This window comes from Antechinus flavipes, chromosome 3 (assembly GCF_016432865.1).
Source record: "Antechinus flavipes isolate AdamAnt ecotype Samford, QLD, Australia chromosome 3, AdamAnt_v2, whole genome shotgun sequence".
Taxonomy (NCBI): Eukaryota; Metazoa; Chordata; class Mammalia; order Dasyuromorphia; family Dasyuridae; genus Antechinus; species Antechinus flavipes.
The window spans coordinates 148,363,955-148,376,862 of record NC_067400.1 but is presented as its reverse complement, the minus strand read 5'-3'; the positions used below and the strand labels follow the sequence as shown (position 1 = coordinate 148,376,862).

Genomic DNA, 12,908 nt, shown 5'->3' with positions numbered 1-12,908 from the left:
AGCTACAGTTAAGTACTTTCATTCATCATGTCTCAGAACAAAGATAATGTGATAGTTTCTGCAGCAACCTTCAGGTAACATTCAGAGAAAGAAGCAGAGTGGAGCTCACTTTCAGAATCTGAAAAATTTGATTAGATTCTCCCCTGCCATTCTAAATAGGTTCAATTGTTCATCAGTCTGGTATTTATTCTATCTGTGACAATGAGGATAAGGGATGGTTTGTTGAAAAATTATCCTTAATATCCATCAGAATCAATATGTAAATATTTATCAAATAAACATACTTCTTTTGGTAAAAAATAGTTCCTTCTTGTCCAAAATTCTGTTCAACTCCTACATCTGTCTTTTGTCCATTTTTATAGTTTTTGATAGCATGGAAGTACTTTTTTTTTTTTTTTTTTTTTTGAGGCAATTGGAGAGAAGTGACTAATAAATGTCTGAGGTCAGATTTGAACTCACACCCTCCTGACTCTTTCTTTAGAGTCTGTCCTCTTGTAGCAGTCCCTTTCTTTTCGATCTTTGTATTTATCCATCTTCCACCCTTTTCTGTTCAGTGAAGTTTTTCTTGAAATGCTATGTGGTCACACACCATGATTTTAGATGAAGATAACGCTCTCTATATTGTTTCTACTGCAGTTCAACAAGGTGCTGAAAAAATGAAATGGACAGCTTGATTTCTTTTTTGTCTTAAGTCACCTATGCATGAGACTTTATTAAATTATGCCTTGTAACTATTGTACTGTAGAATTTTCTAGTGAGAACCTAACTGAAATACAAAATGAGAATGAATGATGTTAAACCACTTATGTGCTGTCCTTAGATCTCTACTTAAAAATTCATGTTTTATGTTTACATTCTGGCATGTTTGAATTTGATCCATAAATTCCACAAAGGAAGGAGATCTATCCAGAGTTTGTAAATGTTCCAAATTTCTAAGGGATTGCTAAAAGACATTAGAAATTTAAAATTCCTTCTAGTAGCTGAAGGAGTGATTCTCCTGCATTTGGAAAGAAGAGGTTTTTTGGTATAATTCATTCCCTGAAATGGTATTGCTTTATTTTCATTTATTCTTTGTAAAGAAAAATATGACTAACAAAGATATGAAAACAATGGAAGATTATTATTTTTCCTGCTCTGAGATTTATAGTTTTTTTATTTAATATTTTTATTTTCCCAAATAACATGTAAAATAGTTTTTTACATTTGTTTTTAAAACTTCCAGATTCTCTTCCTTCTTCCTCACCCACAACTTCCATTAAGAAGTCAAATGTAGTTTTATGCAAAACATTTCCATAAAAGTTGTATTGAGAAAGAAAACAGATTCCCTACCCCCCAAAAAGTCCTAAAAAAAAAATAAAGTTAAAAAAAATACTTTTCAATCTGAATGCAGATACAATGTTCTTTTTGTGGGAATGGATAGCACTTTTCATCATAAGTCGTTTAGAGTCGTCATGGATCATTGTATTGCCGAGAATAATAACGTCATCCACAATTCATTCCTATGAGAGATTATGTATCTGTAGGCCATGAAGGACAGTAATCAAGGCAGTAACTAAGCTAAAGTATCCATAGCAAGTATTTTTTGGAACTAGTAGAACTTTTGATTAAATCTAGGAAAGGTATGAATTTAAGGTTAAAAAAGACAAGGTAGACAATCATTTTAGCTCAGGCAAAAGATAAAATTATATTTACATTACTAAGGGAAGTGCTGAATTGTTTATTTCTCTTTTTAAAAGAATTTTTATAGTATCTCTAACATAGGTCTTTTAACTTAAAATTTTTAAAATAAAATGTTTTATTTTTTAAAAAATTTCTTTTTAAGAAACAGCTATTAAATTTATGTTTTAAACATTCATGCAGCCCCCTTACAACTTAACACTAATAATTCAGACATTGTATTTAAGAAACTTCCACTACTTGGTAGCTTTTTTCTGCAATTTTAAGCTCTAAGTTCTTTGAGTGAATAAGAAATTTAAACTATATCCTATACAGTTTGATAAGATAAAATGGCATTTTCAGCCTCTGGTATTATAAGCCAGACAACTCTCAACAGGTGTTCAGAGTTCATATTGATTGTTCATTCATAAAATAAATGGCAAACTTTAGAGTTTTAAATATATATCAGCTATTATTATTAGTACTATTCAGATAAAATTATTGGAGGCAGCTAGGTGCATAATGTACAGAGTACTGGGTCTGAAGTCAGGACTCTTAACTGTTTGATTCTAGGTAAGTTGTTAACTTCAGCTTGCTTTAATCCACTACAGAAGGAAATGATAAACCTGTCCAATATTTTTGCCAAGAAAACTCTGTGAATATTATTGGTGTGATATGGTTCATGGGGTCAGGAAAAGTCAAATATAATTAATAATTGAACAATAAAAATAATTATTGATTTCCAAAGTTATCAATGAAATCATCCCTGTTCTCAAAGAACTTGTGATCTAACAAGACATCCGTGTGTGTTGACCTACATATATGTGTAGAAAATGTATATAAGTAAAATCGTTCAAACTAAGCTTTGAAGAACTTATGGGATTTTATTTTTATTTTTATTTTTTGTAGTTGAAATGGATGTGGAAGGGAGTGCACAGGGCATTTTATGCAGCAAGAAGAGCATAAGCAAAGGCAGACAATAAGGAGAACCTGAGTTTATATGTTTACACAGAATGTATTGGAGTTGTGGGATATACAATTGGGAATGTATAGTGGCACAAGATTGGAAGGTGTTTTTAAAATACTAAGAGAAGCAGTTTTAACTTAATTTGTTGTGTAAAGGGGAGTCATTGAAGGTTTTTTATTAGAAAAATGAAATAGTAAAAATGATTTTTTAGGAAAGATTCATCAAATAGTCAAGTGATAGATAGGTTGGAAAGAAAGTGGGAGGTTTTTGACTTCAGAAGATCAAAATGATCTTGCTTAGTATGGTAACTATAAGAATAGGAAATATGTTGTGAAGAGTCCTATGAGTCCTTCATGAAATTTCCACCCTCTTGAATATCTTGTTTGTTTGTTTTTTTAATGGAAAAAGTGAGTTCACTTTTTAATTTATTTTTCTTTCTTCTTAGAATTAGAACAATAAAAACAACAAACCTTCAGCAATCTTTGATTATATGAATTAGATATTTTTGTTCTGTTTATTCCTATCATATCCTGCTTTAAGCATACATGTATTATACGTATATAGATGTATATGTCTTTAACCCATTCCTGATGTAAGTTTTCAGAACCACCAGCCCTTTCCACTCCCATCTAATTCATCTCTATCAGTTCTTTTTCTCTGACATCATTTATATAGCACAATTACTTCTTTTTTAAAAAATAGCTTTTTATTGACAAAACATATATATGGGTAATTTTTCAGCATTGACCCTTGCAAAAACTTCTGTTCCAACTTTTCCCCTTCTTCTCTCCACCCTCTCCCCTAGATGGCAGGTAGTCCTGCCATGTTGATACAATATATGTATACATATTTCTACAGTTAAAAAGATTTAAAAAGAAGGTAAAAATAACCTGAGAAGAAAAACAAAAATGCAAGCAAACAATAAGAGTGTAAATGCTATGTTGTGGCCCCACACTCATTTCCCAGTGTTTTTTCACTGGGTGTAGCTGGTTCTGTTCATTACTGATCAATTGGAACTGATTTGGATCCTCTCAATGTTAAAGAGACCCACTTCCATCAGAATTAAGTCTTGAATATTTTGTAATGAGTTCTGGGTTTTTGGAAAATGTAGGTTTTAATTCAATTTCAGATACAAAAAGTTGTCCCATTTCATCTAAAAGTAAGTTGATTATAAGCTAAGTAAATATCTTACTTATATGTTAGAATGATGAATATGTTGTACTTTTAATTCATTGTAAAATTCATGCCAGTGGAGGAAGGAAGGATAGAAAAAAGCCCTAACGAACTGGAAATAAAGATATTGGTGGAAAGGCTTATTTCAGATAGGAACCCACAAATTCAGTCTGTCATTGAGCACCCACTTTTAACTTTGGTACTTTCTTAAGGTAAGAAGAAAATAATATCTAGTAGTCATAATAAATTACATTGTTAACAAATTTTACTTTTATTATTTTTGAGAGCTTATTGAATTTCTTTAGTTACTTAATTTAATAACTGTATGGGATTATGTAGTTCTGGTTGATTTATTCATTGTTTGGTATGAGTCAGCTTGGGAGTAATAAATCCATCTCTGAGCCTGATAAGTTTCGGTTGTACTACAAGCATTACTAGCTGAGTGATTGATCTTGGAAAATCTCAGCCTCAGTTCTTCATCAGCAAAACGGATATAATACTAAATTGCACTACTAATTACTTCATAGAGTTCTTCACAGTACTTAAAAAAAAACAAAAACCCTGTGAATTGTTATATTCATATGATTTATGATTTGGAATTAAAACTTGACATGAAACCATGTGATTGTGAGTAGGTGTGTAACATCCTAACAGACTTTTTTCATTCATTGTGAAGCAACATGTACTTTTCTAATCTGTGTGTAGGAAGGTTTGTACCCAAGATAATTGTGATCAAGGCAAAATGTTTTTGGTATTCCTCTTGAGATTATTCCTGAATACTTAGCATTTTATGTTGACTAATAAATCCCACAGTATATTAAAGAATTCCTAAATCCACAATTATAAAATATTTAAACAAAATATGTTTTTATTTGTAACAAATTTTAACCAAAATTTTTTTAATAATAAAAAAGCTTTTTTGTTATTAAAATATTCTACAGTTGTTAATTGAGGATTTACTTTTCCTAAAAAGATTGTGTCCATTTGAGAAATGAGCAACAACAAATATATTATTGAGGACTATATTCCTCATTCCTCATATATATGCTCATTCATTCATCTCATTGTTGGGTATTTGTCATAGTCATTGTCCTAATTATGAGGTATACAAAAGTATAAAACAAAAATTCTGCTCCCAGAGAGTTTCCATTCTAATAAGGGAAGATATCATACATAGGAAGAAGTGAATAGGATAGGATAGTTTTTGTTGGGGGGAATCGAAAGGGGATAAGAGCATAAAGATGGCTAGCTAGCTAGAATGTGAAATTGAAACAGTGATTTTGTGATTCTTTACACCAGAAGTGTCCATGGATTGACTGGTATTAATGGATTGTATGACCATGGACTGAGCTTTCTATTTGCCTATTGGATAGTATTGGACCTTGGTAATGCTGCATGCCGAGAATCTATTTAAAGACTTTTTTTTTTTCTCAAGGATTCCTTGGTATATACTTGAGAAGTTAGAAGCTCTCTTTTATTGATGTTTTCAAATCTCTGCTGCCTTCTATGTCTTCCCTTTGGGATCCTTTTGTTTTCTTTCCTCAGTTTCTCTGTGATTAAAGAATTCTTGGCTGTAGCTGCCATATTGTTGTAGTCTTCTGTGTTATGAGAATCAGAGAACAGACTTTAGATAGAATTTTAATATCTATGGAAGATAAAATGAAGAATGTGTGAGGTTTAAAACAGGTCTGAAAAAAATAGTCATTTTGTTGCATTGGTGTTGAAAAATGTATTATCATTAGGTATACATAATGCTGTGCACGTTTTTTTCCTAGTCCTCTTAAAATTGTATGCTAGAGAAATGAGCAGAAGTACTTTTGGTAAGGTTTAATATCCTAAATGGATTTTATGTAGTAGATTCTTGCCTTATTTTTCTAGTTTTTCTTGTTTTTCCATAGTATTCTCCCATATTCTAAGTTTTTCAATAAGAATTTTCAAAGAGGAAGCAGAAATTGGACTTGTTTTATATAGCAGGACTTCTTTAGCTTTTCCCACTCACTACCCCCTTATGCCTAAAAAATGTTTATGTAACTCTAGGTATGTAAAATAGGTATATAAATAAAATATTTACTGATTAAAAAATCAGAATTTTGACACTCTCACATTCAGTTATGAGAACCCAGACATGGTTGTCAAGTCACAATTTAAGAAGCTGGGTTATATAATATGTGTATATTACCACTTCAGTAGCTATATTAGACACCAGATATTGAATTTTAAAAATTCTGGAAATGGAAAGCTATATTTTTATATTCTATAAGATACATTTATTCTTGAATTTCCAAAAATAATGTCAGAAGTTTGAGAAAATTATTATCTCTGTTCCCTTTTAGATTGCAAGCCAACCATATACATTCATGAGCAAAATGGTAAAAGATTGTATTTGATTAATTTTAAATTCAGCTATGTTTTCCTATAAAAGTGATAGGGACTAATTGAGAGGATGACTATATAAAGTAAAAAAAATAAAATATATTAGGGTTTTTGGTTATAATCTTATGGGAAAATTTGTTGTAAGGTTTGTCTTCCATACTTCCATATAATCCATAATTTTTCCTTATTCCTGTTTGTTTAAATCCTTTCTTCTCATATATATGCAAATACTATCTGTCTCCATAGAATATAAGCTCCTTAATGACAAGGATTGTTTGTTTTTTAATCTTTGGATTCTCATGGTATCTGAAACTTAGTTTTTCATTCATTCTTTCATTTATTCATCCATTCATTCATTCATTTCTATTTTTATCTCCTCCATAAAGCTTTCCCTGATCTCATTAATTGAAAGCACTTAGCAGAGTGTCTTGCATATAGGTAGAGCATAATATTGAGCTATTCCCTTGGAATTTCTCTTTCTTTCCCTTTGAAGCTAGTTTGCATTATCATCTTATTTTCTTTCCTTTATTACATTATTTGTTTACCCCAGAAATTTTTTATTTATGTGGGGCTGACATTGGTATCCTCGCTTTATTAGTTTGAGTCATCTCCCAAGAACTATAGAAACCAATTTGACTCACTTTGTGAAATGATTACTCAGAATGTTCAATGAGGTGGAAAGGGAAGGAAGGAGAAATTGGATAATCTAGTAATCCTTCCTTCATTAACATTGATTAATTGCAGTAGATTAAATAGTTGATCCTTTTAAAACTAGGTACCATCAACCAGAAAAAAAATTAAGGCCTACTTTCTGCCTTAGAGAAATAATATATTATTTTATACACAAATTACCCTGGTAGCCATGGATACTATGACAACAAGGGAAAATAGACTTAAGAAATAATAGCAGTATAAGCTCATTTAGTATAGGGATAAACTCTCCTGAATATCTCATGATAGGCCTTAACAAATTTTTTTCAGGAAGCCTTTCTTAATCTTCCTTAACTTTAGTGCCTTTCCCTCTGAGATCATTCCCAGTTTATCCTGTATAGTCTGTGTATATTACATATATATACATAATTACACATTTATTTGTGTGTCTGTGTATTTAGATATATTTTATATATTCAAGTATCTAATTTATGGAGATTGTTTATATGTAAATGTCTATATGTGTACACATTTATATCTGGATATATATGTGCATATACACATATGTGTGTATATATACATACATATTTATTTATATGAATATGAGAGTGCATACCAGTGATCACTGTAGTTATACATATAAAGTTATAAAAATAAATTCTAATTGAACTGATCTAAGGACATTACTGTCTTGTAAAATGAGGTTCATAATATTCTTCAGTCATCAAGAAAATGTTTAATTATATATCAGGAGAGCCCAGGGTTCAAATCTGTTCCTTAAAACTTAATAACTGTGTGAAGCCATGGACAAACCACTTATCATTTCTGAACCTCAATTTCTTGATACGTAAGATATGTGTGTATGTATGTGTGTGTGTGTGTGTGTGTGTGTGTGTGTGTGTATGAGAGAGAAAGGGAGAGAGAGATGTGACATGTAGGCTGTATATATTAAATTATAGCTTGTCATTTATATTTATATGTGTATGTGTGTGTAAATTTGCTATAATTTAATAACATTAATAGGGGAGTTATGCGGATCAGATGAAATAATGAGTTTTAGAGTCAGGGGCCTTGATTTCATATCCTGCCTTACCCCATTGGGCCTGTTTGTTCATATTTAAGATGAGAGGTTTGGGATTATTTGATCCCCTCAAAACACTCTCCAACCCTAAATCTTTAATATTACGATATACACTTCAATGGAGAATAACAATTCATTCTGTCCTTCTGGAGAAGTCAAACTGATGACATCCTTGAATATAATTTTCTTTGTCTTATCTATATATGATAGAACCTGGCAGACCTATCAGTTTTAGGAGAAGGAACTAGTTTCTTTCCCAGTTGGGTATTGTAATATTTGGGTTGTAGGGAATTTTGGTGGGAAGAATGGAGCCTTCCTTGTATCAGTGTTTCTTACTAAAGTCTAATCAAGACTAATAGGGGAAAAGGGCTGGGAAGACCCGTTTTGGAAAAAGTGAGGGGCAAAAAGAGTATGGTTTGCTCTATTTTGTTAAGCATAAAGGACCTCAAGAGAAATTGCTGTAAGTTCATATAATGTTGGAGGGACTATATAATTCCTACCATATTAAATAGGGATATTTCTTCATCTAGTCTTTGTTTTTATCAGCTCACTTTAGATGAAAACATCAGAAAAGACTTGAGGTCAAATTCTGCCTCTTGCCATTTAACTAGTTTTTGTATCATGCATTTTTCTGAGTCTCACTGTTCTTTCTTGTAAAATGAGAGAGAGAGAGAGAGAGAGAGAGAGAGAGAGAGAGAGAGAGAGAGAGAATTTATCTCTGTGCTGTTACATTCAGGCTAGTTTTTACATGTTTTCTTAATGTCTTTATTTATAGAGCAAAGGCATGAGAAGATCCTTTGAATAAAACCATAGGTGATTGTAGTAACAGGGGGAAAAATTACAAATTGAGCTAATTGGATTTTCAGGGCCATGGGTCTTTCTATAAATGTTTAATCCTTAGGAAGCCAATAAGGTGTAGTAGAGTAGAGAAACTTGTATTTGAATCCAATCAACCTTCTGTGCTTCATTGTGTCCCCATTAAAGGTAATGCTTTGACTCCATAAATACAGCGTTTTTATGACTTATTTCTTTTACCTCCATTTACTTTCTGAGCAAGGTTATAAATTAAATAGAACATGTTATCTCTTTTTTCCACTTGACAGACAAGGGCACTGAGCCCTCGCAAAAGGTACTGAACTGTCTAAGAAAATGTAGAATCTTGACGAGAATTCAGGATTTCTCATTTTAGTTATATGGGGGGGAGGGGAGATTGTGTTGGCACACTGTGCTTGGCATTGTACCACCTTCCATGCAGTAAGTGCTAATTGTTGTTTAATTGAATTGAGTCAGGTTGAATATAAGATGTTGATAAGTAGACTTGTTCTTTTCTTTCTTCCATTAAGGAACTTTTAAAAAATCTTAACTTTGGGATTAAAAAAATATATAAATTGTTAATTAAACCAGTATGTGATTTATTAGCCTTTCGTTTTCCTTTTTCCATTCATTTTATCACCTTTGACAATTTATAGTAATGACATCTTAAAGATATAAAGTTATCAAGTATGGAACAATTGTAAACAATTAAAGAAATACTAATACTAAATACTAGTACTTCCTATTTGCCAGTCACTATCTTAAGCACTTCACAATTATAATGTCATTTGATTCTCACAATGAAAAGTTGGGTACCTTTATTATTTTCCTTTTTATAGATCGGAAAAGTGAGGCAAAGAGTGATAAGATAATTTGATTAAGATAACACAGATAATACATTTCTGAAACTGGAGTGTAACTTGGTTTTCCTTGCATTTTCCCAGCCTTTTTTTTTTTTTTTTTTTTTTTTTTTTTTGGATTTGATACCAAAATTGAAAGAGCCAAATCTATTCCCACAGGTGTTTTGAGAAGTAATGAGTTGTAATAAAATTGGTCCAGATAGCATGAAATATTGGGAAAAGGCACTGTATTTGGAGTTAGAGGATCTAGTTTCACTTTCTAAGTTTATGAACTTTGGGGATGTTAAAAATTCTACCTGTGACCTTGAGTAAGCCACTTAACTATTACATGGTCCATTTTTCTCATTTGTAAAATGAGGGGGATTAGACTCCATGGTCTTTAAGGTCCCTTTAGCTCCAAATCTGATTCTCTGATCTGTTCTCATGTCCTACAGGGCCTCTTAAGTCTCCAAGTTTTAGATATGTATTAGTCAAGAAATTTTCCACACTGGAAATTCCCCACACTGATGAACTCATGTATCTGAAATGACAATTCTATCACCATATCTTCCTGTTTTAAATAGATCAATTTTTTCTTTTTTCTTGGGTTAAGAAGGGGCATACAAATTCCCTATTTGAAATAAGTTTTATTTTTAGGCTATTTTGTAAATGTGATCAGAGATTGTTGGCATTATTTCAATTCAACAATTTTCTTTATGTCCTTTCTTCCTATGCCAGTCACTTCGTCTTAGTAATGCTGCCATGGGAAAAACAACTACAGGTCAAATAGTGAATCTTCTCTCCAATGATGTGAACAAGTTTGATCAGGTAAAAACAAAATTACCCTACTGATGAATTGTAAATATGGTTTGTTCTCTCCCTCCTTTTGTTATTTGTGGATTAATTAAAATTCATTGGTAGCCTATGTTAGTGACTTTTTTTTAATGCTTATCTACATATACCAGTGGTGACAGATAGAAAGATAGAGAGAGAGTGATATTGTTATCAAATGTGAATAGATCACACTTTTTTCTTTATTAAAAATACCAACAAAAACAACAAATCCCATATTTGCTACCATCAACTGCCATAAAGAGACTCATAATTTTCCTGTAATTAATTTCCAGAGAGTATTGAGAACTAGAAAGGATCATCTAGTCCTGTCTCTTCATTCATAAATGAAGGAATTAAAACCCAGAGACATGAAGTCATTTCCCCAAGTTTACATATTTATTAATTAGTGGCAGTATAGTAGAATACAGGTTTGCCTGCTTCTTGGTCCAGTGCTTTTCCTAGTACAAGAAAAGACCTTTAAAGACCATTTTTAAAAAAAGCAAACAAACAAGAAAGGAAGTTTAGCTCTTTGAAAACACTTTTTTTGAATGCTCTCATAACCACTAAGAAAGAAGAGAGAGACCTTGATCTCTCATTTAAGGCTTTTGATACATGTCAGTGTGATCAAACTTAACTACTAAGTTTTTCTTACATAACTTGAAAGGTAAAGGCCTCATTTTATGTAGAATAAATAATTTTTCTAATATTCAAATAGAAGTATAATTGGACAAATTAATGAGTCTCAGTTTTTTCATCTGAGGCACAGTGTTGCACCTCATAGATTTGCTGTGAGGTTCAAATGAGATGTTATGTAAAGTGCTTTGCATTTCTCAAAGTGTTATAAAATATTTTTTTGTTGTTATTATCTTGTGCTTTTTTTTCCCTTTCAAACAGGAGGATGAATTTCTATGTACTTTGAGGCAGGAGAGAGAACCTATTTATTTAAGAATATACTTTCTCCCGATTACATGTAAAGATAATTTTTGACATTTAAAAAAATTTTGAGTTTCAGATTTTCCCTCTTTCCTCTTCTTCCCTTTCCCCCTTCCTGAAATGATAAACAATTTAATGTAGGCTATATATGTGCAGTCATGCAAAACATAGTTCCATATTAGTCATGTTGTAAAAAACAGAGATCAAAAGAAAAAAAAAACTCACATTAAAGAATTAAAATAGTACATTCTGATCTGCATTCTGAGTCTTCAGTTTTTTCTCTGGAAGTGGAGGTAGATCATGAATCTTTTGGAATTGTCTTGGATCATGTATTGCTAAGAATAGCTAAGTTGTTCACAGTTGATTATTGTACAATATTGCTATATTGTGTATGGTGTTTTCTTGGTTCTGCTCACTTCACCTTGTATCATAAGCGTTTTTTAGGTTTTTCTGAAATCAGCTTGTTCATCATTTTCTATAGAGTAATAGTATTTCATTACAATTATATACTACAACTTATTCAGCCATCTCCCAGCTGATGGATATCATCTCAATTTCTAATTCTTTGCCACAATAAAAAGAGCTATTATAAATATTTTTACAAATAAATCCTTTTCCCTTTTCTTTTTTTAATCTCTTTGGGACATAGACCTAGTAGTAGTCTTGCTGGATCAAAGGAGATGTGTAAAGGGCTGAAACTCTTGAGCTGATGCACTGAGGTCAGACAACCAAGCTCTTAAGGCTAATTACCACGTGGGCAATACTCTATGGGGATATGCTTGGGAAATGGCCCTTCCCACTATCCTGTGCTGGCTCGATGATTGGTGTATACAGAGGATTGTAGGAGGGACTAGGGGGTGGAATAAAATTAGCCAGAGTCACTTCTCTGGGGGAGATGAAGAGGAGAAGTCGTGGAGATCCTGTGTCCATCCAATCCACTTCTACCCCTAAAGACCAAGAATAAAGACCAAGGACTTTTGCTTATCCTGACTCTGGCTGATTCTAAGGTATCCAGGGTGCTAACTTGGTCTTCACAGATATGAAGAGTTTGATAAACCTTTGGGAGAGAGAATTTAACAAAGTGGGTAACTGATTTTTCTCATATCAAAATAACATACATATTCTTTCTCCTAATGAAATGGACTCTATTAAAATTGTGTTTAAAAAAGAATAATACTGTATGACTTAAAATAGAGTTATTCTTTTTATATCATGGACTCCTGTATTAATTGTCCTGGACTACAGATGAATCATATTTTTTTCCTTCTTAAAATTCCTAATTCTTTTTTACTTCACTCAATCCTGACAGTTTTTTGTTTTGTTTTTCCTTTTTTTTTCTTTATGAAGGTGACAATATTCTTGCACTTTTTATGGGCTGGTCCACTTCAGGCCATAGCAGTTACTGTCCTTCTCTGGCTAGAAATAGGAGTATCATGTCTTGCGGGAATGGCAGTCCTGCTGATCCTCCTGCCTTTACAAAGCTGCGTTGGGAGACTGTTTTCCTCCTTAAGGTAAGATTTACATTGATTGCCTAGATCAGGGGTCCTCAAACTTTTTAAATAGGGAGCCAGTTTACTGTCCCTCAGAC

At 32.1% G+C, this 12,908-nt stretch overlaps 1 protein-coding gene across 1 annotated transcript in view; it reads left to right on the top strand.

Moving 5' to 3' along the window:
• Positions 1-12,908, top strand: part of ABCC4 (ATP binding cassette subfamily C member 4) — a 271,583-nt gene that overhangs the window by 79,787 nt on the left and 178,888 nt on the right. Inside the window, 2 exon segments of the mRNA XM_051984011.1 lie at positions 10,292-10,381; positions 12,668-12,831. Of these exon segments, the coding sequence (XP_051839971.1) occupies positions 10,292-10,381; positions 12,668-12,831 (254 nt within the window).